General features: G+C 37.2%; 1 protein-coding gene and 1 long non-coding RNA gene across 3 annotated transcripts; both read left to right on the top strand.

The window, feature by feature from the left end:
- Positions 1-5,331: 5,331 nt before the first annotated feature.
- Positions 5,332-23,957, top strand: LOC121389573 (N-acetylglucosamine-1-phosphodiester alpha-N-acetylglucosaminidase-like). Its single transcript, XM_041521248.1, has 11 exons — positions 5,332-5,744; positions 6,952-7,358; positions 10,710-10,803; positions 12,269-12,402; positions 14,254-14,365; positions 15,171-15,299; positions 16,078-16,277; positions 17,934-18,110; positions 20,541-20,663; positions 22,035-22,104; positions 22,762-23,957. Exons 1-11 carry the CDS (start codon positions 5,674-5,676, stop codon positions 23,006-23,008), a joined length of 1,764 nt encoding a protein of 587 aa, XP_041377182.1. The 5' UTR covers positions 5,332-5,673; the 3' UTR covers positions 23,009-23,957.
- Positions 23,958-25,657: 1,700 nt separating this feature from the next.
- Positions 25,658-27,246, top strand: LOC121389569. Of its 2 annotated transcripts, XR_005960089.1 has the most exons (5): positions 25,658-25,755; positions 25,970-26,699; positions 26,752-26,773; positions 27,108-27,171; positions 27,224-27,246. It is a non-coding gene; the product is annotated as an uncharacterized LOC121389569 (long non-coding RNA). The 2 variants fall into 2 exon arrangements; XR_005960088.1 differs by having other exon boundaries at positions 25,663-26,699.
- Positions 27,247-27,782: the final 536 nt, after the last annotated feature.

The raw sequence follows: 27,782 nt of genomic DNA, 5'->3' as shown, positions 1-27,782 counted from the left end.
TGGGTCCCCTTCCCCCAAATATGGGTCCCCCACACACAGACACACAGTGATAACGTACAATATTATTGGACGATTTGATGCTTACAAACGAATGATTTTGCCGGTACTAAATATGATGTCATCGATTTTGCAAACATACACAATGACGTCACGTACTTTAAAGGTTTGCATTTGCATTCAGTGGCGAATCCAGAAAATCCATTTAGGGGGTGACCCCTATGACATGAGGCGGAATGCTAAGAGAAATTAACTGTGACCATGGATAAAATACAACATCATAGCAATACTCAGAATAGTGTGTAAGGTTGTTAATGCAAATAAATATAATATAAATTCAGTTCCAGTTATTATCAAATTTATGTCCCTCATGAAATGTTTTTTCAGTTCGTGAAAGCTCGTGACAACTGAACAATATTTTACGAGGGACATAAATTTGATTATACCTGCTAACTCGTTTATTATTCTCTATTTATTTATGGATTCTCAAATTCTGCAACAAAAACAAAAAATGTGTTTAAACAGAAAGGTTAGCAATTTTTATCTCTCCCCCCCCCCCCCCAAAAAAAAAACAACAACCCAACAACCCCCCCCCCCCCCCCCCCCCCCCCCAACAAAACCCCCAACCCAACAACAAAACCCCCCACAAAACAACCCAATAACAATTATTATTAGCACAATATGATAAAGTCAAGGTTAGGGAACTTTGATTCCATGGCTTTACGATTAAATTAGTATTTCTAATAATATTTTATTACCAAATTAATAATTTAATATACAAACATAATTGCATATTTCTGAGTGATTTGGGGATTTGGCAAAGAAAAAATCTGTTATATAATATACTTTCCGTTTCCTCTCTTTATCTCCCGGTCCATTAACCATAACACTAAACAGGGTTATTTTTAGTTGCTTTTGTTTGTTTATAATATTAATAAAACATACCTCACAACCATTGCTCGGGTTATACTTAGACCTTTTCCCCAAACTATTATAAATATAAAATAACATAAATTAATTAAATATTAACATTAAAATTAAACAATTATATATCGAAGAATGAAACAAGTCTTATTGACACTTACCTGAAACTACAATAAAAACTGACGACGTTTATACATTGAAAAATTAAGTTCTTAGAGAAAATCTAAATCCAGCGTAACAACATTGTAGACTTCGAAGATAAGCAGTATGACGGCTTTTCTTTAATCTTTTCACACGACAGGTAGAGAAAAAACCCACCCAGACGTACTAGGTGTAAAGCATGACAACGACGTTTATCGCCGTAGTTTCCAACGTGCACGCGGTTTTCTAAAGTAACTATTTGTGACTACTTTGACTCTTTATTTGAATTTGAAAAACAGTTCGATCTCCTGTGGAACATGTCACGGTTCTTTTATCAACCATGAATGGAACAGGAGAGAGCCGACACGTTAAGTTATTCATTATTTTCACATCACTTATTGAGAGTGGCAAAGTCGATACCGTTCTGGGCATAAATCACTTTCTTTTTACGACCCGCATAGAACACCTCGCGGTGGCGGATTCGAAGGGAGGTGTTAATGACCATATTGAGCCACCCCAGACACCCACCAGTGACCATACCCGCTCACCCCTAGATAGCGAAAGAAGAAGAAAATGTTTTATTTAACGACGCACTCAACACATTTTTATTTACGGTTATATGGCGTCGGACATATGTTTAAGGACCACACAGATATTAAGGGAGGAAACCCACTGTCGCCACTTCATGGGTTACTCTTTTCGATTAGCAGCAAGGGAGCTTTTATATGCACCATCCCACAGACAGAATAGCACATGCCACTGCCTTTGATGTACCAGTCGTGGTGCACTGGCTGGAGCAAGAAATAGCCCAATGAGCCCACCGACGGGGATCGATCCCAAACCGACCGCTTTGCCCATGAAGTGGCGACAGTGGGTTTCCTCTCTCAAATTCTGTGTGGTCCTTAACCATATGACCGACGCCATATAACCGTAAATAAAATGTGTTGAGTGCGTCGTTAAATAAAACATTTCCTTCCTTCCTTCGTACTCGCCAGTCAAGACACCTTGCACAATATTCCGCACACGCGCCTGGAAATATGATGCTAAACAAAATTATGTGAGTTTATCAAGCGTGTTTATGTGTTCTAGTGTGCGTATTAAATAGAGAATAATACACGAGTGGTCGTTAGCTACCATTTATCTCACGAGTTGTGAGATAAATGATATCTAACGGACACGAATGTATTATTCTATTTCTTACATATCCTCAAAAACCCGGTTTTAAGAAAAAAATTACATCTTTTTTGACAACCCTTTGCACTTGTAGCTGACTTACGTGTCACAGACACATGATTGTCAGGTTAACTGTAATCGATTTCCATCGTGTTGTTTCACTGGTGACTTGGTCATCACTTAGGAGCAGCCAGTCGTATGTCTAACAAACGTACATATGTAAACAGGGTTTGTATTATCATCAATAACACATGGTGTTTTCACCAACGGGTGTGTAAAAAACATAATTATATTAATAGGGAGTAAAGATGTGTTTCCAGTAACCCGACCCTACCTAGAAACAAGGGACGACCATACATTTGTTTTTCAAACATATTTTTGTTTTCCGATTTTTAAACAATAATATGTAGCTAAAAACAGTAAAAATGTATTTAAAAAACAACAACAACAACAACAACAACAACAAAACCCAACAACAATCAAACAAACCACTAGAAAGAAAGCCAAAAGATACCTAACCTTATTTGCGTGTGATATGTATAAAATGTAACACGTGTTATTTATGTATGTAAATATATGCACTGTTAGTTTATAGTAGACATAAAATTTTACTATTCGACCCCCCCCCCCCCCCCCACCCCCCCCCCACCCACCCCCCCCCCCCCCCCCCCCCCCCCCCCCCCCGTGGCTATATTCAATCAAGGTTCCAACACGTTATTCACAGGATACTCAATATATATATGTATGTATATATATATGCGTTGTGTATCCAGAGCAGTGGGTGCATGGATTAGTGGCTAGTGTTCTGGCATTGTGGCCTATGCTACAGCGTAGGCGGTGCGCAGCAAGGTTCAACAACATATCACACAGGGGCGTGACAATGTACATTGAGTTCTCAGGCAAGAGCTTAAAGTATTCTTCATCTAAACAAAAAGGTCTGTCCCATCCTCCTACAATTTTTTTTAATTTTTTTTTAAATTTCAGTTTGGTTTGACGTAGAAAGAAAAGTAAAAGTGTTTTGGAAATGACAAACAAATACTATTTCTGTGTGCAATTTAGAAAACAATCAGCTTAGAAATAAACAACTTGCAGTAAATTCCATAGTATGAAAAAAAAAAAGAAGGCGTTCCCTGTGGAACGGACTATCTATAGTCTGTCCCATCATTTTATAAAATGTGTTTTGTAAATAACTTCAGTTTGGTTTGACATAAGAAGAAATGTAAAAAAGTTTTGTAAATAACTAATAAATATTATTTTTGTGTGCAATTTACAAATCAATCTGTTCAGAAATAAATAACTTGTAGTAAATTTCATAGTATGAAAAAGGGTGTTTCCTGTGGGACGGACTATAGATTAAAAGTATCACGCTAAATTGGTTGCATAGTACCAAAGAAGAGAGTTCCGTGTCAGCTGTGGGTGTGATTGGTAGTAATATATGACATTGATTATTTGTGCAAACACTATTATTCACTGACAATAAATAAATGCACTTTTATTTGTTATACAGTTGTTATGCAGTATATACCAGAGGTTGAAACTAATGCGGGGTACCCCCAAATATGGAACTGCAATTTTCAGCAAAAGTGACGGTTGCTATTAAAGGGACATTCCTGAGTTTGCTGCATTGTAAGATGTTTCCGACTAATAAAATATTTCTACGATTAAACTTACATATTAAATATATTTTCTTGTTTAGAATATTAGTGTCTGTATATTCAATGTTTTTCTGGTCATCTTAATATTTGCAAGAAGCCCAAACTGGAATTTGTCTTCAAATAATTTCGTACGTACGAAAAAACAATATTTTAGGAAATAAAATGAAATTTAACCTACTACAAATATTAGAACGATCAGAAACACATTTAATATACAGCCAATAACATTTGATGCAGAAAAATATATTTAATATGTAATTACAATTGTTAAAACGTCTCTGTTAGTCGATATCATCTTAAAAATTGCAGCAAACTCGGGAATGTCCCTTTAAAAACATTAATTAAATCTTTTAAATGGTATGGAAGGAAGGAAATGTTTTATTTAACGACGCACTCAACACATTTTATTTACGATTATATGGCGTAAGACCACATAGATATTGAGAGAGGAAACCCGCTGTCGCCACTTCATGGGCTACTCTTTTCGATTAGCAGCAAGGGATCTTTTATATGCACCATCCCACAGATAGGATAGCACATACCACGGCCCTTGTTACACCAGCTGTGGAGCACTGGCTGGAACGAGAAATAGCCCAATGGGCCCACCGACGGGGATTGATCCCACACCGACCACGCATCGAGCGAGCGCTGTGCCACTTTGCTACGTCTCGCCCCTTAAGTATCCTAGACCGACCGCGCATCAAGCGAGCGCTTTACCACTGGGCTACGTCCCACACCCCTAAAATGGTATGTGACCCTCCCCATTTTCTTGAAGGTAGATTAGATGTGAGGTGCCACACTTTTTTAGCTGTACTTCCTAGGTGTGTTGATACGCTGCTTATATCAGTTTTATTAGTAAACGTCAACATTATCGGCAATAGGAATTGATTTGGTCTATTAGAATCTACATTGGTTCAGTCTTTTACGCTTGGTTTCGTTCCAAAATACCGGCCTCGGTGGCGTCGTGGCAGGCCATCGGTCTACAGGCTGGTAGGTACTGGGTTCGGATCCCAGTCGAGGCATGGAATTTTTAATCCAGATACCGACTCCAAACCCTGAGTGAGTGCTCCGCAAGGCTCAATGGGTAGGTGTAAACCACTTGCACCGACCAGTGATCCATAACTGGTTCAACAAAGGCCATGGTTTGTGCTATCCTGCCTGTGGGAAGCGCAAATAAAAGATCCCTTGCTGCCTGTCGTAAAAGAGTAGCCTATGTGGCGACAGCGGGTTTCCTCTAAAAAAATCTGTGTGGTCCTTAACCATATGTCTGACGCCATATAACCGTAAATAAAAATGTGTTGAGTGCGTCGTTAAATAAAACACTTCTTTCTTTCTTTCGTTCCAAAATAAAATACTACTTTTATAACAACCCATCCAGGAAGTGATGTGTGACAGGCGTGATAACTCGTGATGACCTCAAAATGTCAGGTTGAAAATAGCGTGCGGGTTATGCAGCTGTCACGTCATGATACCCTTATCGATGTCGGTTGAGTTATTGTCTTTATTATCACAGCTGCCAATTTAACTGTCAATTTATTAATATTCGTTCGACATAGTTCCCATATTTGAAGGTTTAAGCAGTGTTATGTTAAACTTAAAAGTTAAATACTAAAATAGTGCTGCTGTTCAATAGCCTCTTGCTGGTTTGCTTCTCGTCTGATCATCATTATGATGTCAACGTAGACGATAACTGGGTTTTATACTGAACGACGTTTTTTTTTTTTTTTTGACGCTGAATAACCCAGGACTACTAGTATGTATATTGTTGAAGCTTACTGGAGAGATGAATGCAATAATAGTTTTGATGATAGGAATTACCATGGCAACTGGCGAAGTACACAGCATTCAAAACAGGTACTGTATTATAGTGAGTGTATTAGACTGTAATGCTCACATGATATATTAATAATAATAATAATAATATACTGAATGGAAGAAATAAGCATCACCAGTCTTGTTGGTGTAGTGGTTAAGCCATTAGACTTAAGACAGGTAGATACTGGGTTCGCAACCTGGTACAGACATAACATGATAAGTTGAGTGAAGTTATTGACTCCAATGGATAGGTTTAGTCCATCCCATCCTCCTACAAAAATGTTTTTTTTGTAAATAATATCAGTTTTGTTTGACGTAAGAAAAAAAGTAAACGTTTTTTGGAAATAATACAAAATAATAATATTTTTGTGTCCAATTTAGAAAACAATCGGCTCAGAAATAAATAACTTGTAGTCATTTCCAAAGTATAGGTGTTCCCTATAGGTGAAAGGCCACTACACCAACTTCTCTCGCACTAGTTAACCACTAACCCACTGTTGTGGTCCGACAGTTTCTCATTCAAGCCAGTGCATCACAATTGGTATGTGTTATCTTGTCTGGGATGGTGGATATAAAATATCCCTTGCTACTAATGGAAAAATGTAGCAGGTTTCCTTTCTAAGACTATTTGTCAAAATTACTAAATGTTTGACATCCAATAGGTAATGATTAATAAATCAATGTGCTCTAGTGATGTTGTTAAACAAATTTTAGCTTTGTGTTTTGGTCAGACAGCTCAGATAGTTGAGGTATGTTTCCAGGATAATCTGCTTGAACCCTAATTGGATCTAAGCATGAAAATAAGTATAAATATGAAATAAAGGATCGCGTAAATAAGAATGACTGCAAGTAAAACACTCATCCTATTGTGTCAGGAAGTTAACAGTGTTTCTGACACGTTTGTGTAACAAAGGCCATGATATGCACTGTCCTGTCTATGGGATGCTGCATATCACAGTTAGGAAAGATTGTTATGTAGTAGCAGTAGGTTTCCTCTCTCATTATGGGTATGATCCATAACCATATATCCGACACCATATGACCATAATTAAAAAGGTGTTGAGTGTGTTGTTAAATAAAACCTTCATTCCGTTTTCTTCTTAATATTAAAAAAGGGTGTAATTATTATTATTATTTTTTTTTAAACATGCATCTATAATTCAGGCAAATGTCAGCAACACCTAATATGCTTATGGTAGGCAAGACATTTAATTCAGTGTATTGTAATTCTTGTTGTTTGTTACAGATATAATTCGTTTGATGGTATGGACATACTAGTTCCATACAGTGGCCATCACGGACCACGATTGAGAAGAAACCGACATATCAGAGAGTGTCAGAGTTTTAAATACGGCAATGTGACACATTCCAAGCACCCGGCGCACAAATCGGACAAAATTGATTTTCCACTCATCGTCTCAAAACACGCACTTCATGACATAGGTGATGCCTGGAACAAGAGGGTAGTGAACCTTCATTATGAGTTGGTGGGGAACCCACTGAGGACGTTGTCGGTGTTAGAGCCACTGGCCCCAGGCTCGTGTAGAAAGGGGGAAGGGCTGAGAGCGACTGTGAAACAGAGCAGTCGACAAGCAAACTGTCTGCTGGCTATCAATGCTGGATTTTTCAACACGCACACCGGAGAATGTCATGGTAAGACAATTTGAGACAAGGTAATACAAAAATGACATAGTGGGTTCAGTAAGAACTCTTCCAGAAATGATCACACATCAAGGGGAAGGTGAGATGGGAGGTAATGTTTTTAACATATACAGTGAAACTCCTCTAGACCGGACACCCTCTGGACCAAGTAAAAAGTCTGGTTGTAAGAGGTATCCAGTTTAGAGAGGTTCTCTTCTGTACAGATATTTAAAATGGGACCATGAAAAACGTCTGGTTTTGAGGGAATTCCAGTTTACAGAGGGTCCGGTTTTGAGAGGTTTCACTGTACCAGTCTTCACCAGGAAAGGTGAGTGATCACTTCCGCTCTCCACCATATTCACCAGGAAAGGTGAGTGATCACTTCCACTTTCTCCACCATATTCACCTGAAAAGGTGAGTGATCACTTCCGCTCTCCATCATATTCACCAGGAAAGGTGAGTGATCACTTCTGCTCTCCACCATATTCACCTGAAAAGGTGAGTGATCACTTCCGCTCTCCACCATATTCACCAGGAAAGGTGAGTGATCACTTCCCCTCTCCACCATATTCACCTGAAAAGGTGAGTGATCACTTCCGCTCTCCACCATATTCACCTGAAAAGGTGAGTGATCACTTCCGCTCTCCACCATATTCACCTGAAAAGGTGAGTGATCACTTCCGCTCTCCACCATATTCACCTGAAAAGGTGAGTGATCACTTCCGCTCTCCACCATATTCACCTGAAAAGGTGAGTGATTACTTCCGCTCTCCACCATATTCACTGGGAAAGGTGAGTGATCACTTCCACTCTCCACCATATTCACCGGGAAAGGTGAGTGATCACTTCCGCTCTCCACCATATTCACTATAGTCATCTTCAGTTTGCAATGGATTTTGTTCATGGTGAAAACTATACCCACCACCTGCAAAATTATATTAGTTAATTTCACCATTTTTGGTGTCAAGATGTTAATGAAATGTGTGTGTTTGTTTTTCTAAAACTACCAACTTTCGACAAAAGACCAAACAACTTTAAACAAATAAGCATTCAAATAAAATTTGAGAGAACCAAAGCTTTTTCCTCAAGTAGAAAGAAATTCCTGGTATCGGTTTTCAGTGTTTAACTATTTAGTGATAATTATTTTACATGTCTACACTTTTCTTCATCTTTTTTTTAAATAAATAGTTTATTGCCCCAGAAATGTTATGATAGTGTCAGGGTTGGGGCCCTGAATTAACTGCCTTACAAAGTACATTGTAAACAATCATTACAAAATGTTAATCTACAAATACTCTACATACTAATATATAAAAAAGGGAGCAGCGACAAAAGTGGAAATAAAACAAGATTGAAAGGAGAAAAGTAAAAATGAAACGTTATGATAAATATACTTCCAAACTGGTGTCATATTTTTTTTTTTTTAATACAGCTTTATTCACTGGAATATGAGAATATGAAATTTCAGGTAAATTGGTCTGAATTCCATAAGAACTACACAACAGTGGTGTTCTCAGCACAGGAGTGTTAATCACTGCAGCTCATGCATTATGGTTTACTGCTACCACTTGGTTGTTTCTACCTACATTTACTCATACTGCATTTGTTTAGTCACAGCTGGTGCCGAGCTTCAAATGGTGGATTTGAAACATCTGTGATTGTCAAGCTGATTCTGTCACTTGATACGTTTTTGTTGGATTGATTGGTGAAGTGTTATTAAAATATGTAGTACGTGTTAGTATAAATCTGAAAGGGATAGCAGATGCTGCACATTATAATGCTGAATTGTTATTCTCTTTCATCTATTGGTGCATCCTGGATCCAACCACGTGGTCCGAAATAGGGCCTGTGAAAAGTGAAACACAAGCCATTTTTGGACCTAGCGGGTGAAATCAAAATTCTCCTTCAAAAAGTACCAAAAATTGCAAGTAATTTTTCCATGTATGGTTATCTCATCTTCTGTTTAGCTGAGGCTGAGCACGTGATTCTGTTACATTTTAATTTTATAACACTCTCAGAGATCCTTATTTTCTACACTCTTGGCTCAAGCCCTCCACTCACCACATGCTGCCTTATTTCCAGAAGGCCATATTTTTTATTAGCAAGACATTTTTCGTTTCACTGGCTGTTTTACAAAATAACAGCAGGCCATATTTTACTTTCTATTTCAAACCCTGAACCATCCATCTAGCCATCCATCTAGCCATCCATCAATCCATTTATATAATTTATCCATTCATCCATTGATCAATTTATCCATTCATCCACCCATCTATCCATCCATCTGTCCACCTGTCTATCTGTCCATCCGTCCGTCCATCCATCCATCCATCCATCCATCCATCCATCCATCCATTTGTCCATTCGCCCATTGTTCATTAGCCCATCCACCCACCCATCTATCCACCCATCTATCTGCCCATCATCCTTCCATTCATCCATCCAACAACTCACGCATCCATCCATCCATCCATCCATCCATTCAAACCCAACTCACCCACCCACTTATCCATCCATCCATCCATTCAAACCCAACCCCACCCACCCATCCATCCATCCATCCATTTGTCCATTGTTCATTAGCCCATCCACCCATCGACCCACCCATCTATCCACCCATCTATCTGCCCATCATCCTTCCATTCAACCATCCAACAACTCATGCATCCATCCATCCTTCCATCCATCCATTCAAACCCAACCCACCCATCCATCCATCCATCCATCCACCTATTCAAACCCAACCCACCCACCCATCCATCCATTCAAACCCAACCCACCCATCCATCCATCCATTCAAACCCAACCCACCCATCCATCCATCCATCCATCCATCCATCCATCCATACTTCCTTCCATCCTTCCATCCTTCCATCCATCCGTCCGTCCGTCCGTCCATCCATCCATTAAAACCCAACCCACCCATCCATCCATCCATCCATCCAAACCCAACCCACCCATCCATCCACCCACCCATCCACCCACCCATCCATCCACCCATCCATCCATCCATCTGTCCATTTGTCCATTCGCCCATCCACCCACCCATCTATGCCATTCATCCATCCATCGAAACCCACCAAACCGTCCATTCATCCACCCACCCAGCCAGCCAGCCAGCCAGCCAGCGAGCGAGCGAGCTATCATCCAGCGAGCCAGCCAGCCAGCCATTCAAACCTGATTCAGCCAGCCAGCCAGCCAGCCAGCCAGCCAGTCAGCCAGCCAGCCATCCATCCATCCAACCAAACCCAGCAACCCACCCATCCATCTATCCATCCATCCATCCATCCACTCATCTCCATCCATCCACTCATCTACACCTCCACATACACACCTATAACACTGAGGTATTTTTATTTACAGGTAACATCTTCAGTAACGGCCATCTCATCCAGGATTCGGGAGGAATTCAGAATGCTCATTTTGGAATTACCAGAGATGGTTACATATTTGTTGGGTATGTTTCTATTAAAACATTGTGTACAGAGTTTCGTATGTATGTTATAGGGGAACATGTTTTTGCTAAAATTTTGCATTATTAGTGACAGTTGCTGATTAATTTAAATATTTTAATATTGTGTAGCAATCTATGGAACTGTGATAGCAAATTGGGCGTCAGTATTGAACAAATTCTCTCATATGTTATCCGATATCATTAAATCTTGTACATTGATTAAGTATATTTTATTTATATAAACTATTTTAACATGCTTTTTACCTGAAGGTTCAGTTGTGTCTGTTATACTATTGTAGCTCAGTTTTCAATGTTGCTAGTGTAGGGATCTATATTGTGATAATTTGTAGAAATTTATTTAATTACCTCAGTATACTAAAAGTATAAGTGATGTCAACCAAAGCATTTTTTATTCTTACAAATATAGATAAAGAAATCAAACTAATTGAAACCAAGAGAGCAATGTTTACTACTAACAACTGACTATAATAGAAATCAACAAGCATAGGTAATGTGTATCGAAATATGTTTTATTTACCTTCTCATTCATATGTCAGTATACTGCACGTCTCTAAACACGAGGGGCGGGATGTAGCCCAGTGGTAAAGGCGCTCGCTTGATGCGTGGTCCATTTGGAATCAGAACCTATCGGTGGCCCCATTGGGCTATTTCTCATTCCATCCAGTGCACCACAACTGATATATCAAAGGCCATGGTATGTGCTATCCTGTCTGTTGGATAGTGCATATAAAAGATCCCTTGCTACTGACATTCAATAGATGATGATTAATAAACCAATCTGTTCTAGTAGTAGTGTTGTTAAACAAGACAAACTTTAACTGTAAATTTATCTCTAAACACTAGAGATTCTGAACTAAGGTCGACAGCTGTCACTTTTCACATCCTTGTTTTGGCTTCATACACAATAAATATAGCATATCTTACTGTAATTTCACTTGTAAAAGGTACAATTTTTTAATCACAAGATTTCTTCAAAGACATTCAGGTGCATTAGTAATGTTCAAACAAAAAAAGGTTCAATAGCTATTATGCATTGAAATTTTTTCAACATTTTTAAAATGGAAACATCATGAACCCAGTTATGGTTATTGTAAGGAAATGCAAAGTGACATCATTGGAATACTGAAGTCATTCAAATTAGCTGTATTATTACAATGCTTCGCCACATGTAAATAAAAACTGGTCTATTAACCTTGACCCCTGGCAAATTTCTAGAACAAGCAAACAATGCTGTTTACAGGTCGGTATTTTTTTATTTTTCATAATTCTGGACAAAATATTAATTTGAGTTTTAAAAGATGAAAGAAATAAAAAGTACCTTTTATCAGATATATCATATCAAAAAATTACCTTTGGATATGTTTTATTTATTGTGTACAAAGCCAAAACAAGGGTCCGAAAAGTGACTGTCATCGACATTAGGCTTATTATTATTTTATTTTTAAAGATATTTATCAGAGATAGATCTGCTGACTCAGCACTTTACTCAGCTGGTGGGTGGAGTGATCTGGTTGCTAAGAGACGGGGAGAAATATGTCAAAGAGAGTCTGAAGTTTGAGTGTTCAGATACAGAGGAGACGGGTAAGAAATACTTGATTTGTAATTTTATTGATATTTATATCTTTGAGTGACAACTACCTTCAGTTTGAGAAACTTTTAATACACTAAATAACACATTCATAGATCTTGTGATTTCAGGGCATGAGTAGTGAAATTTGTATGTTCGTTTCCAGTGATCATGTTAGTTAAAAGTGACAGACCCTAGTTTTTAAACACCACAATTTATTTTTCACTATTAAAGCTGTTTTTAATAATTTAAATTAGATGTTCTTATATTTTATTATTTAGAATTTTCATTTTCATACACCTGAAGTCGTTCTGGTCATCCAGGTTTTTGTAATGCCAAAAAATGCATTTTTCGTAATTCTAATAACGAACGTTTGTCTGAGAAGTAATGGTTATCGAGACGAGTTCTAGTTATTTCTAGATGGTATTTCCCTGTTTAAACATCACAGACTTTAGCTTCTTTCTGTTATAACCGTATCCAAATGTGTGTTGCAGGTTTGTAGATTAACTAAACTTAGTGTCCATTTTTACTGGCTGAAACTAGGGTCTGCTCCTTTCAGTGGTTACAATAATTCAAATCCTTCCTAAGTTTAAAATACATATATATTCTTGCCATCTGTATACGTTGATTGATGAATAATGGTTGACTGGTGATACAATTTTAATAGTTTCTCTACACTAATCGTGAAACATTAATTTGTTTATGTTAACAGACAATATTCGGTCTGGGATCGATCCCCATTGGTGGGCCCATTGGGCTATTTCTCGTTCCAGCCAGTACACCATGACTGGTATATCAAAGGCTGTGGTATGTACTACCCTGTCTGTGGGATGGTACATATAAAAGATCCCTTGCTGCTAATCGAAAAGAGTAGCCCATGAAGTGGCGACAGCAGGGTTCCTCTCTCAATATCTGTGTGGTCCGTAACCATTTGTCTGATGCCATATAACTGTAAATACAATGTGTTGAGTGCGTCATTAAATAAAACATTTCTTTCTTTCTTTCTGTATAATCTGGATTTCTGTGTAAACTGGCCCTATCTCAATGTACCGTTCAGTGACAATAGCTTAGATGACTTCTGTCTAATCTGGAACTCCGTATGTACTCCAGTACTTTTCATCAATCCACCTTGAATCCAGTGTAGACAGGGTTGCAGGGTTTGACAAGTCCAATAGCCCTCGGTCGTGGATAGTGAATGATTGTTCTGGGCTAGTGGAAACTATTAACTGTATGACTTTAAGACATAGGGCGGGCAGGATTTAGCTCAGTCAGTTGAGTGCTCACTTGAGTTGCTCTCATCATAGGATTGAACCACATCGGTGGATCCATTCAACTGATTGAAGTTTTTCTCATTCCAACCAGTGCACCACAACTGGCCAAAGGCTGTGGTATGTGCTTTTCTATCTGTGGGAAAGTGCATATAAAAAGATCCCTTGCTGAGGTTTTCTCTGATGAATACGAATCACAGTTTGACATTCCATAGCCAATGATTAATTAATCAATGTTCTCTAGAGGTGTCGTTAAACAAAACAAACTTTAAGACACAGGGCACTAGCCAAAGCTTTTGTGAGGTCTAGTGACATTTTAAAACATTTGTTGAATACTGCTTTGTTCACTGTTGTTAATATAGCTGATTAGCATAAAGTGATATCCTAATCAAGTAACAATGTTCTTGTTAATGGTGAAAAGACCTTGTGCTAGGACAAATCGGTCATAGAAATATGTAACTAGTCTAAATTTTAAACATTTTTCATGCTCACATTATTTATACATGCATGTTTGTGATTGTGTATTCAACTATAGATTTTTCACTTATATAATTTTCCTCTCAGTCGTCTAACTGATGTAATTTGTTGTTCTTTTAGGAACTTTGAAACAATTTGTGGACGTGAGGTCATCCCGGACTGCCATTGGTCACGACAAACACGGACATGTTTTGATTATCCAGGTTGAAGGCAAGACTGGAACTAATGCAGGGTAAATATAACACTGCATGGTATATGGAAGATATTTATGTGTTGTTGTCCAATAAAAACTGTATTCATTGGTCATGACAAATACAGATATGTTTTCATTATCCAGGTTGAAGGCAAGATTGTAACTAATGCAGTGTAAATATAACACTGCATGGTATATGGAAGATATTTATGTATTGTTGTCAAATAAAATGTTTATTTCATGGAGTGGAATTAACCGAGTTGGTATGAACATGAATGTAATTGTAGGTACATGTATGAGTGAAAATACCAAAATGAAAACCATAAATATTGACAGGACACTATTGTTTCAACTTTGTATGCAATAAATATTAAATATCTTACTATAATTTCACTTTACAACTTTTTAAATTACATCATGTTTTTAAACACAGTCGGATGCATTAAAGAAATAAAATTCCAATAGCAATTTTACTTTGAACATTTTTCGTAATTCTAAAAGTGGAAGAATCAAAGTGGCATCATTGGAATTCAAAACATATTTGAGCTTCTAGTCTATTTTAATTAATATTTTATTTAAATTTTTGTGTCGGTTGATAATCACGATTTTACATTATTTGTCGATAATACTAGTCTATTTTAATTGATATATATATTTTATTTTCGTGTCAGTCTATCATCATGATTTTACATTATTTGTCATACTAGTCTATTTTAATTAATATTTTATTTTTATTTTCGTGTCAGTCTATCATCATGATTTTACATTATTTGTCATACTAGTCTATTTTAATTCATATTTTATTTGTTAAGTTAGTGTAAGTAATCTCTTATGTTTATTCCAGTGTCAGTCTGTGGGAGTTTGCCGATATTCTTCTTGACTATGGTTTAGTGAATGCGATCAACCTGGATGGGGGAGGTTCGTCCACCATGGTCGTCAACCAGACTGTGATCAACTACCCCACAGACAAGTGGTGGGTCCAGCCACATAACTTCCATTTGTTTTTCTTTCTTTCTTTTTTCTTTCTTCTTTTTTTCTTTGTTTCATTCTTTTTTTTATTTCTTTGTTTCTTTCCTTTTTTCTTTTTTTCTTTCTTTTCTCTTTTTTTTTCTCTTTCTTTATATAAGCTATTTATGCTTGGCTCACACCTACCAATTAACGCTGACTCAACAGTTGAGTCAGCGTTAATCGGTACATGTTTGCAGGGCAAAGATGCGACAATCGCGTGTAATCTCCAGTTTTGCCCTGACTAGACATTTGAGTCAGCTTTAATTGGTAGGTGTGTGCCAAACATTATAAATTTAATATCACTTTTTTCTTTCCTTCTTCATTTCATTTATTTTTTCTTCATTTCTTTCTCTCTTTTTTTTCTTTAATGTAAGGTTGCATAATTTAATAATACCATAATATTGCTGTATCATAGAGGGTAAACATTTGCAATTTAAAGTGTTTTGGTGGGTTTTTTGTAATAAATGAAGAAAGATGTAAAATTGTTACAAGTGAAAATCAACCCAGATAAGAATACATGAAAGATTACGCAGTGTTGTGAATTATTACATACAAATAACAGTAATTTTTTCCGCCTATGGCTCTATACAAATCTTGTTCATTACATGTATATTGTTCTGGTAAAACATAGATAGCCTTTTTAAATGTTGCAACCATAATAGTTTAACATACACCCAATAATTAACCACTCTTGTATTAATGTATTCATTCATTCATTCATTCATTCATGAACTCTGTTCTAGTGAAGACAAGATGTTTAACTGTGCGCGCAACGTGTCGACCATCGTGTGTGTCCATGAACCGGCATGTGAACCCCCACACTGCTCACATCATGGCGTCTGCCAGCGGGGACAGTGCGTCTGTTCGGGGTACTGGTCGGGGCCGGAATGTAATGTCCTGTCTTGTCCTGATAACTGTAGTAGACGTGGACACTGCAAGAAAGGTGAGACCTTGTTAATTGTGACACACAGGGACAATGATTTATTCAAATATCACAAGAAAATTAATAATATTGTTTTTTCTTCTTCTTGTTCATTCAATTGTTCTGGTAAAACATAGATTGCCTTTTCTATATGTTGCAACCATAGTTTGACATTCATCCAATAATTACTCATTCTTGTATTCATTTATTCATCATTCTTTCATTAACTGTTTTTATTCATTCATTCATTCAGTCAGTCAGTCAGTCAGTCAGTCAGTCAGTCAGTCATGTGTTCATCTGTTTGTGTGTTTGTACATATACTGAACATCACACATCAGAAATCATTAAAAAAATTATAATAGCTTTCTGTTTTCTATTTATCACAGTAGAGGGTGAAATAGTTACCCACCCCCCACCCCACCTCTGCTCAAAATTGTTTTGAAGTGAATGATTTTGCGTGGTTTCTGACATGATCGATGGTTCTTTGTAAACCTAGTTTATTTGAGTGTAGTTCAAGGCTCTCATATTTGAACCACTGATGAATAATTAGGCCTTGGTACACAGTGTTTAGATATTTTAAGTAGTTCAACTTAAACACGTTTATCGAGCCTAGGTAATAGAACTTTGTGACTTGACACATTGTCAAGAGGACACTTAAAAATTAAACGTATTTCCGGAATAGAGGAAAAGTATTGCCTGAATAAGGGATAAGTATTGCCGGAATAAGTGAAAAGTATTGCCGGAATAAGGGAAAAGTATTGCCGGTTCACTGTCTAAATGAGGCTGCCACAGAGATGGATTCTTAAAATAGTTTGGAATTTTATGATTGTGAGAGTCTTGAATAGCAGGCCTCTGAGAATTCAAAATCTGAGTAAACCATCAAGTCAAAAACAAATTTGCCATAACCTGTCATTGATGTTCGAAATTTAATGCCAGAACAAAAAATTGATTATGCAAAATTAGACATGTGCAAGCAATGTGCGAAACAAACCGTCTTTCTTGCAATTTTAAAAGTTCTGAATATTCTTGTATTTTTGTGTGTTCTTGTATATACAAACCCTGTGAAAGAATAGTTGTTTTTTGTGTAATCCAGCATTGTGCAGGGTTCGTACGCGCCTGGAAAACCCTTGAAAACCCTTAAAAATAAACTAATGTATTCCAGTGCTTGAATACCCTTGAAAATCATCTTGCGGTCTGGAAAACCCTTGAAAATGATAATTTGATGTCAAATAAAATATAAACGCCTAAAACGGAGGCTTTATTTACTTTATTTAACATGTAATTAAATTATTTGTTTCATTTCCGCGGCACAATCAAATGCCAATGTTTACCGGCTCAGTTGACGTGTGAATGTTTGTTGTTTTTTATCTTGCGATGCGATGATCACGCGGCCACGAGATCCAAGCGACAGCGTCGCCATATTGGAAAAGAAAGTTTGTCACTTTTTGCCGCTGGGTATTTAGCAAGTTCAGGGAGTGTGTTAAGTTAATGAATCTATTGTAAACCCACAAAGATGGTTGGCACTTGCGTGTTTAACGACCTGTGGAAACTCGGTAAGGTCCTGGAATTTTGGTAAAGTTGACCTGGAAAGTGCTTGAAAAACCCTTGAATTTTGACTTCCTTTAAGTGTATGAACCCTGATTGTGTTATATTTATGTTTACTTATATTTATTTCAGATGGGTGTTTATGTGATCCTGGTTGGCATGGTAACAACTGTTCCCTCGCGTGTCCCGTGTTGAGGTTCGGTCAGGATTGTTCCCAGCAGTGTGCATGTCAGAACGGAGGTGTCTGTGACACTGTCAGTGGAAGCTGCACGTGCAGGGCGGGATACACGGGGCAGTTCTGTCAGTCAAGTAAGGAAATACAGCGCTTTGAAACCATTCTGGCCTCTGTGCACCATATTTATAGGATATTAAACAAGCTTCCATTTAGTCTCATGTTTATGTCCTGAGTGAAATAATTTTCAGTTGTCACGAGTTTTAGTGAGTGACAATGGAAATTATTTCACGAGGGACATAAACATGATATGAAATGGTAGCGCATTTAATATCCCATTTATTACCCATAATCGATCTTAATTTATATCACTCAATTCATTTGGTTGTCGTTCCTGTAAGGTTGTAGTGTGCCAATCGATGATGTCCAAGTGTAATGTCCCACTTGGCATAACGCCAAGTGGGACGTATCACTTTGTTATGTACCAAGATATTTTTATAAAGTGGCTTATTACCCACATGGTTCAACATAACCAAGTCAATAAAATCATACAAAGCACACATGTAATAACAAGTGTAATGACATCATTTTGGCAAGAGACGTTGCTTCTGTCCTAGCTCAGACTGTTCATGTGAAATATGATGTCTTTTCGTTGTCTCCTTCTAGTTGTGGTGGAAACATTTTGAGATGGTCTTTTTTTTTATTCATAAAAAAATAACTATAGAAATATGGATAATAAAGAAATTATTACACTAGTGTGTGAGTCGTACTGATTTGACAAAACTCAGGGCTCGAACTTAACGGCGGCACCGACGGCAATTGCCGTCGTTGAGATACAAATTGCCGTGGGTAGAGAGTATCACCAATAGCACTTTTGTGCCGTCGATAAAGCTCCTGAACAATGGTGAAATGTGTACAACTGGTGGACATTATCTGCCAATATTTAACATTTGCACATTTAAAAGATGTCTACAAATAACAAGATAGCCTTTCAGTCAGGTTTATTTTCTGCAATGTCACTTTTAAAAAAATTGCCATAGGCAAGCTCAAAATTGCTATCGGTGGACTGTTTCACCCATGGCAATTCTTTAAAAAAAATTGCCATGGGAGACAAATTCTTAAGTTCGAGCCCTGAAAACTTGTGCCGGGATTCACATATTACCCTCGCAAAAATCCTGACACTCGTTTCGTAAAATTGGTACAACACACAAGCTTGTATAATAATCTCTAAAGGTCATAGCTCAGTGGTAACAACCGTTGACAGGAGTGCGATGAATTGTAGGCTTGATTACCCTTAGTGAACTTATTTTCTGGTATATATATAAAAAAAAGGTTTGTTTTGTTCAACAACACCACTAGACCACAATGATTAATTGATCATCGGCTATTGATTGGATGTCAAACATTTGGTAATTCTGACACATAGTCATCAGAGGAAACCCGCTACATGTTTTTTAATGCACTTTTCCAAAGACAGGAAAGCACATACCACAGCCTTTGACCAGTTGTTGTGCACTGGTTGGAACGAGAAAAAAATCATATTGGTTGAATGGATCCATGGAGGCGGTTCCAACATGCGACACAAGCAACTCAAGCAAGCACTCGACCGACAGAGCTAACTCCCAGCCCTTGGTACATCAAAGGCCATGTATGTATCAGCAAAAACAACATATGCCTTATTTCTTTTTTAATAGCAGTAGCCTTTGAGGAGGCAGCAGGTTTTGTCTCTTTCTATTGATCAAGTGTCAACATAACAATATGTTAAGACACCAAGTGGCCTTAGTTTAAAATGTACTGAGGTGTTGTTAAACTGGGCGTCATTTCCTTTGTGGACCAAATAGATGTTTGGAATGATTTACATGCTTGAAGGAACTTTTCCAACCCATCCAATACCCCATAACAGGGATGTCAAAGGCCTAATGCTTGTAGCTCAATATGGATTTTTACCTGCACTTTTATGTGTAACAATAAACAAATTTATTAACTGTCGAACAAAATTTTTAAATGAGTCAAAGGCAATTCCACATAATACTTTTTATTTGAAACTTTTACTCTTTTATTTTATTATTATTGCCCAGATGAATTGCATTTGAGTATATTTATCCCTGTTTTAAAAGAAGAAGGAACTATTTTATTTAACGACGCACTCAAAACATTTTATTTTCGGTTATATGGTGTCAGATATATGGTTACGGACCACACAGATATTGAGAGAGGAAACCAGCTGTCTCCACTTCATGGGCTACTCTTTTCGATTAGCAGCAAGGGATCTTTTATATGCACCATCCAACAGACAGGGTAGTACATACCACGGCCTTTGATATACCAGTTGTGGTGCACTGGCTAGAACAAGAAATAGCCCAGTGGGCACACCGACGAGGATCGATCCCACACCGACGTGGCATCGAGCGAACGCTTTACCACTGTGTTACGTCCAACCCCTTGGTCTGTTTTAATGACAGCAAAAGAAAGATAGTCCCTTTAATAGTAGTAGTAGATTGGTTGGCATGAATTATTGAATTTTTGTTTTCAGATTTTAATATCTGTTTGTAATTGTTCCCTTTCAGTTTGTCCATATGGTTTCTTTGGCGCTAGATGTAAAAGTGTGTGTTTATGTGAAGAGAGCTGTTTTTGTGATCATGTCAATGGGTCATGTGACAATGGTACACATTATGCTGTTTTAAAACAAGGTAATTATTCCACTAATATATGCATGTCACTTTTACATCAAATTATGTCAGCTTCTGTTCAAAGATTTACCATATGCAGCATAATTAACTCAGTTCAGTGCAGTTTTTCATTGACTTGACATTGTGGTTCATCAGTCAACCATTTGACAGCCATTGAACATTCAGACACGTCTGTCAGATTTTTTAGCATGCATCTTGGAAAACTTGGAAAGTCATGGAATTTGAGATTTAAAAACTTATATCTGGAAAATCTGGAAAACTATGATTTTTTTTATTAAAAGTCATTGCAAATCATAATATCACCTCTGCTTCTTACTCCTCACAGTGGAATTTTTTTTTACAATAGAATGTAATACAATTTGTACTTATGATCTCGAATTGTAGGTTAGAATTGGTCATATGGCTGTGTTTGTATTGCCATTGTGGCATAAGATTGCATGCTTGGGATAAAACTATTAAACAGTAAATAAGTATTGGATATGTTGTTATTAAATGTTAAATTATTTACGGATTGTCTGTTATTTCTTTTATGTTCATCGGGGTATGAACAAAACAAATCATCTGCAAACTGTATGAATCGGCGAAGTAATTCTCATATGAACATACTCAGATGAACGTAAAAGAAATAACAGACAGTACTTATAATTAAATTTGAATCATACAGGCTAATAATAACACTAAAACATCATACTTAATGTTGAATTATTTTTTTATTCATAAACAATAACGCTCAATAAGACAACTTGCCCATATAAAATGATGTCAATAGATATGACATTCCCTGACGACTTAATTTTTACGTTCATTGAAAAATGAACAAACCATAGCTACATGTACGTCTAGACGAATGGGATGACGGTATGTTGTAATGACTGTAACAGAAATTAAATTATATAATTATATAAGGAAGATATGCTACAGAAACAAAATGTTTACAGATGGACGTACAGATGTAAGGACAGATGGATAGATGGACAACGCCATACCATAATATTAAATAAGATCTGTGAAAGATGGGTGTATACAAAGACATTGTGCAAAGAATCCAGAAAATATTACAGGATCCTGAAAAGGTGTTTGAGCACCTGTTTTGTAAGGTAGTGAATTAGGAATCCACAGTCCTAACATTACAGGATACACCTGGAGTCCAGGACAGACAACTCTAGAAAACTGTAGTCAATGGCCTATGCCCCAGAAGAGATGACGGGCATAAGTATGTGAGTAAGTCCTAACATTACCAGTGGATTTTTTTTTTAATTTTAAAATAAAGAAACAAAATCAAAACCCAAACAAAAGAATTACTCAAAGAATAACATGTAATAAACATAAGGTTATATTTAGTACTGATGATTGATATTTTTTTGTACACAGCCAGTGAGTGTGTCACTCGACAGGTGATTAAGAAGAGGAATCTTGTTGTCGATCAGGCTGACCAGTACAAGTAAGTACAATAATCTCTGTCTCCTGCTATGTATTTACTATCCAACCATACGTCCTTCCATCCATACATCTGTCCATCCATCTGTCTATCCATCCATCCATCAATCTATCCATCCCACCGCCCGTCATTTTACCCACTCAGTCTTTGCCAGGAAAGGCTAGTGATTACCCCTCCACCTGGAAAGTTTTAGGAGAGCTAGAAATTTATCACCTTGCAATACAAATATTTAATACATTTTATTTGAATCCACATATGACTGTGCACCTAGCACCGTTTCAGGAATGGTCTTCATCTCACCTTGATTTTACTCCCATCACCTCTTTGTGCATATCTCTCTCTCTCTCTCTAGATTTTTTTCCTCTCGTGAATTCATAATTAGTAACACTAAACTGCCCTGAAAAGGTGTCTCTGAGCATCTTTATTTTAAAATGTTCCGGGAAGCATACCCCAGGAAACTACTCCTACAAACCTCGCTCCTTTGGGATCTTGGCTAATTTGCATTCGTCAAACTCACACTCTCTCTCTCTCACACACACACTCTCTCTGTCACTCTGTCTCGGTTACCCTGTCTTGTTCACTCTCATTTTCTGTCTCTTCGATGATAATTTAAAAACGTAAAATATTTAATTTACTTTGTTTTGCTCCATAAAATTTCAGCAAGTGTTTGGTTGGTGTGGTGGTGTTGAGCATCGTGTCATGTCTGAGTCTCATTCTCAACATGTATTTGACGTGTGCCTATGTGAACGTTCGTAAGAAGCAGGCTGCTGTGACACGCGACGCAGTCAAAAAGACGATCAAAAAGTTTGTTTTCCACAACAGCACGGACGCCGATTCAGAAACGCTGTCGGATGATGTCGATGAAGTGACTAGCCTCGTTTCTTCATCACAGAACGGACACAGATGATATTTCGCGGATTCAGACATCCAGTTACATGTAAATTAGTTTACTCATCCTCACTTCGGCATTCCATTAAAATTTATAAGCAGTAGTGTGGTTAAAGGGGCATTCTCATTAAGTGATTAGTCACACTGACTTGTTGCAGGCAATCTAATCGTACTGTGAGAAAAACAAGTAGTCATATGTCCTATTTCTCACAACAAATCAGATATGACAAGTCAGTGCGACAAATCGCATAAATAGAACACCATTTAAGTAAATTGTTTGCCTACAGTGTTCATGTTAGTGAGATACCTTTTAATAGATTATGCGTACAATACAGGTGCAGTGATATAGGGGGACAGATTTTTGGGGGAATTCTGGACATAGAACCACCCCAAAAGTTCTTTGATAAAAGGTTTCCAGTAACCCCGTTTGTTTTAACCCTCAGTGCCTACTAGGCAAATGTTCCTGTGCCTAGTATGTTCAGTGCATTACATTAATAATAAAATATCACTTACTGTAAAGATGATTGTGTGCATGTGAGTAGTGTATGTCAGTGTAAATATATCACTCTTTGTAAAGATGATTGCGTGCATGTAGTAGTGTGCATGTGTGTGTGTGTGAATATATCACTCTCTAAAGATGATTGTGAGCACATGAGTAGTGTGTGTGTGTGTGTGTCTGGATGAATATATCACTTGCTGTATTACAATAAACATGATTGTATATGGGTAGTGTGTGTGTGTGTGTGTGTCTGTGTGTGTGTGTGTGTGTGTGTGTGTGTGTGTCTCTCTGTGTGTGTGTGTGTGTGTGTGTGTGTGTGTGTTTTATTTGTGTTTTGTTTGTTTTTACATGTTAGACACAAAACACAGCAAGTCTAGGTCTTGGTTTTGTTTGTTTTTACATGTTAGACATAAAACACAGCAAGTCTAGGTCTTGGTTTTGTTTGTTTTTACATGTTAGACACAAAACACAGCAAGTCTAGGTCTGTGTGTGTGTGTGTGTGTTGTGTTGTTAGACACAAAACACAGCAAGTCTAGGTCTTGGTTTTGTTTGTTTTTACATGTTAGACACAAAACACAGCAAGTCTAGGTCTGTGGTTTTGTTGTTTTTGTTTGTTAGACATGTTAGACACAAAACACAGCAAGTCTAGGTCTTGGTTTTGTTTGTTTTTACATGTTAGACACAAAACACAGCAAGTCTAGGTTTGTTTTTTGTTTTGTTTTTTTTACATGTTAGACACAAAACACAGCAAGTCTAGGTCTTGGTTTGTTTTGTTTTTTTTACATGTTAGACACAAAACACAGCAAGGTCTAGGTTTTACATGTTGTTTGTGTGTGTTTTGTTTTTACATGTTAGTTTCTTGGTTTTGTTTGTTTTTACATGTTAGTCTAGTTTGGTTTTGTTTGTTTTTACATGTTAGACACAAAACACAGCAAGTCTAGGTCTTGGTTTTGTTTGTTTTTACATGTTAGACACAAAACACAGCAAGTCTAGGTCTGTGGTGTGTGTGTGTGTGTGTTTTTTTTTACATGTTTTACATGTTAGACACAAAACACAGCAAGTCTAGGTCATAAAACACAGCAAGTCTAGGTCTTGGTTTTGTTTGTTTTTACATGTTAGACACAAAACACAGCAAGTCTAGGTCTGTGGTGTGTTGTGTTGTTTTTACATGTTAGACACAAAACACAGCAAGTCTAGGTCTTGGTTTTGTTTTAGACACAAAACACAGCAAGTCTAGGTTTGTTTTTGTGTGTTTGTTTGTTTTTACATGTTAGACACAAAACACAGCAAGTCTAGGTCTTGGTTTTGTTTGTTTTTACATGTCTAGGTCTTGGTTTTGTTTGTTTTTACATGTTAGACACAAAACACAGCAAGTCTAGGTCTTGTTTGTGTGTTAGACACAAAACACAGCAAGTCTGTGTGTGTGTGTTTGTTTGTTTTGTTTTTACATGTTAGACACAAAACACAGCAAGTCTAGGTCTTGGTTTTGTTTGTTTTTACATGTTAGACACAAAACACAGCAAGTCTAGGTCTGTGTGTGTGTGTGTGTGTGTGTTTTGTTTGTTTTTACATGTTAGACACAAAACACAGCAAGTCTAGGTCTGTGTGTGTGTGTGTGTGTGTTTTGTTTGTTTTTACATGTTAGACACAAAACACAGCAAGTCTAGGTTTTGTTTGTTTTTACATGTTAGACACAAAACACAGCAAGTCTAGGTCTGTGTGTGTGTGTGTGTGTGTTTTGTTTGTTTTTACATGTTAGACACAAAACACAGCAAGTCTAGGTCTTGGTTTTGTTTGTTTTTACATGTTAGACACAAAAAACAGCAAGTCTAGGTCTGTGTGTGTGTGTGTGTGTGTTTTGTTTGTTTTTACATGTTAGACACAAAACACAGCAAGTCTAGGTCTGTGTGTGTGTGTGTGTGTGTGTGTTTGTTTTTACATGTTAGACACAAAACACAGTAAGTCTAGGTCTTGGTTTTGTTTGTTTTTACATGTTAGACACAAAACACAGCAAGTCTAGGTCTGTGTGTGTGTTTTGTTTGTTTTTACATGTTAGACACAAAACACAGTAAGTCTAGGTCTTGGTTTTGTTTGTTTTTACATGTTAGACACAAAACACAGCAAGTCTAGGTCTTGTTTTGTGTGTTTTTACATGTTGTCTAGGTCTTGGTTTTGTTTGTTTTTACATGTTAGACACAAAACACAGCAAGTCTAGGTCTTGGTTTTGTTTGTTTTTACATGTTAGACACAAAACACAGCAAGTCTAGGTCTGTGTGTGTGTGTGTGTGTGTGTTTTGTTTGTTTTTACATGTTGGACACAAAACACAGGAAGTCTAGGTCTGTGTGTGTGTGTGTGTGTGTGTGTTTTGTTTGTTTTTACATGTTAGACACAAAACACAGCAAGTCTAGGTCTGTGTGTGTGTGTGTGTGTGTGTGTTTTGTTTGTTTTTACATGTTAGACACAAAACACAGCAAGTCTAGGTCTGTGTGTGTGTTTTGTTTTTACATGTTAGACACAAAACACAGCAAGTCTAGGTCTTGGTTTTGTTTGTTTTTACATGTTAGACACAAAACACAGCAAGTCTAGGTCTGTGTGTGTGTGTGTGTGTGTTTTGTTTGTTTTTACATGTTAGACACAAAACACAGCAAGTCTAGGTCTTGGTTTTGTTTGTTTTTACATGTTAGACACAAAACACAGCAAGTCTAGGTCTGTGTGTGTGTTTTGTTTTTACATGTTAGACACAAAACACAGGAAGTCTAGGTCTGTGTGTGTGTTTTGTTTTTACATGTTAGACACAAAACACAGGAAGTCTAGGTCTTGGTTTTGTTTGTTTTTACATGTTAGACACAAAACACAGCAAGTCTAGGTCTGTGTGTGTGTGTGTGTGTTTTGTTTGTTTTTACATGTTAGACACAAAACACAGTAAGTCTAGGTCTTGGTTTTGTTTGTTTTTACATGTTAGACACAAAACACAGCAAGTCTAGGTCTTGGTTTTGTTTGTTTTTACATGTTGGACACAAAACACAGCAAGTCTAGGTCTTGGTTTTGTTTGTTTTTACATGTTAGACACAAAACACAGCAAGTCTAGGTCTTGGTTTTGTTTGTTTTTACATGTTAGACACAAAACACAGCAAGTCTAGGTCTGTGTGTGTGTGTGTGTGTGTGTTTTGTTTGTTTTTACATGTTAGACACAAAACACAGCAAGTCTAGGTCTTGGTTTTGTTTGTTTTTACATGTTAGACACAAAACACAGCAAGTCTAGGTCTGTGTGTGTGTGTGTGTGTGTGTTTTGTTTGTTTTTACATGTTAGACACAAAACACAGCAAGTCTAGGTCTGTGTGTGTGTTTTGTTTTTTACATGTTAGACACAAAACACAGCAAGTCTAGGTCTTGGTTTTGTTTGTTTTTACATGTTAGACACAAAACACAGCAAGTCTAGGTCTGTGTGTGTGTGTGTGTGTGTGTGTTTTGTTTGTTTTTACATGTTAGACACAAAACACAGCAAGTCTAGGTCTGTGTGTGTGTTTTTGTTTTTACATGTTAGACACAAAACACAGCAAGTCTAGGTCTTGGTTTTGTTTGTTTTTACATGTTAGACACAAAACACAGCAAGTCTAGGTCTGTGTGTGTGTGTGTGTTTTGTTTGTTTTTACATGTTAGACACAAAACACAGCAAGTCTAGGTCTTGGTTTTGTTTGTTTTTACATGTTAGACACAAAAAACAGCAAGTCTAGGTCTGTGTGTGTGTGTGTGTGTGTGTGTGTTTTGTTTGTTTTTACATGTTAGACACAAAACACAGCAAGTCTAGGTCTGTGTGTGTGTGTGTGTGTGTGTTTTGTTTGTTTTTACATGTGTCTAGGTCTTGGTTTTGTTTGTTTTTACATGTTAGACACAAAACACAGCAAGTCTAGGTCTGTGTGTGTGTTTTGTTTTTACATGTTAGACACAAAACACAGCAAGTCTAGGTCTTGGTTTTGTTTGTTTTTACATGTTAGACACAAAACACAGCAAGTCTAGGTCTGTGTGTGTGTTTTGTTTTTACATGTTAGACACAAAACACAGCAAGTCTAGGTCTGTGTGTGTGTTTTGTTTTTACATGTTAGACACAAAACACAGGAAGTCTAGGTCTTGGTTTTGTTTGTTTTTACATGTTAGACACAAAACACAGCAAGTCTAGGTCTTGGTTTTGTTTGTTTTTACATGTTAGACACAAAACACAGCAAGTCTAGGTCTGTGTGTGTGTTTTGTTTTTACATGTTAGACACAAAACACAGCAAGTCTAGGTCTGTGTGT

This window comes from Gigantopelta aegis, chromosome 14 (assembly GCF_016097555.1).
Source record: "Gigantopelta aegis isolate Gae_Host chromosome 14, Gae_host_genome, whole genome shotgun sequence".
NCBI lineage: Eukaryota > Metazoa > Mollusca > Gastropoda > Neomphalida > Peltospiridae > Gigantopelta > Gigantopelta aegis.
This window is presented reverse-complemented; position numbering and strand designations above follow the sequence as displayed.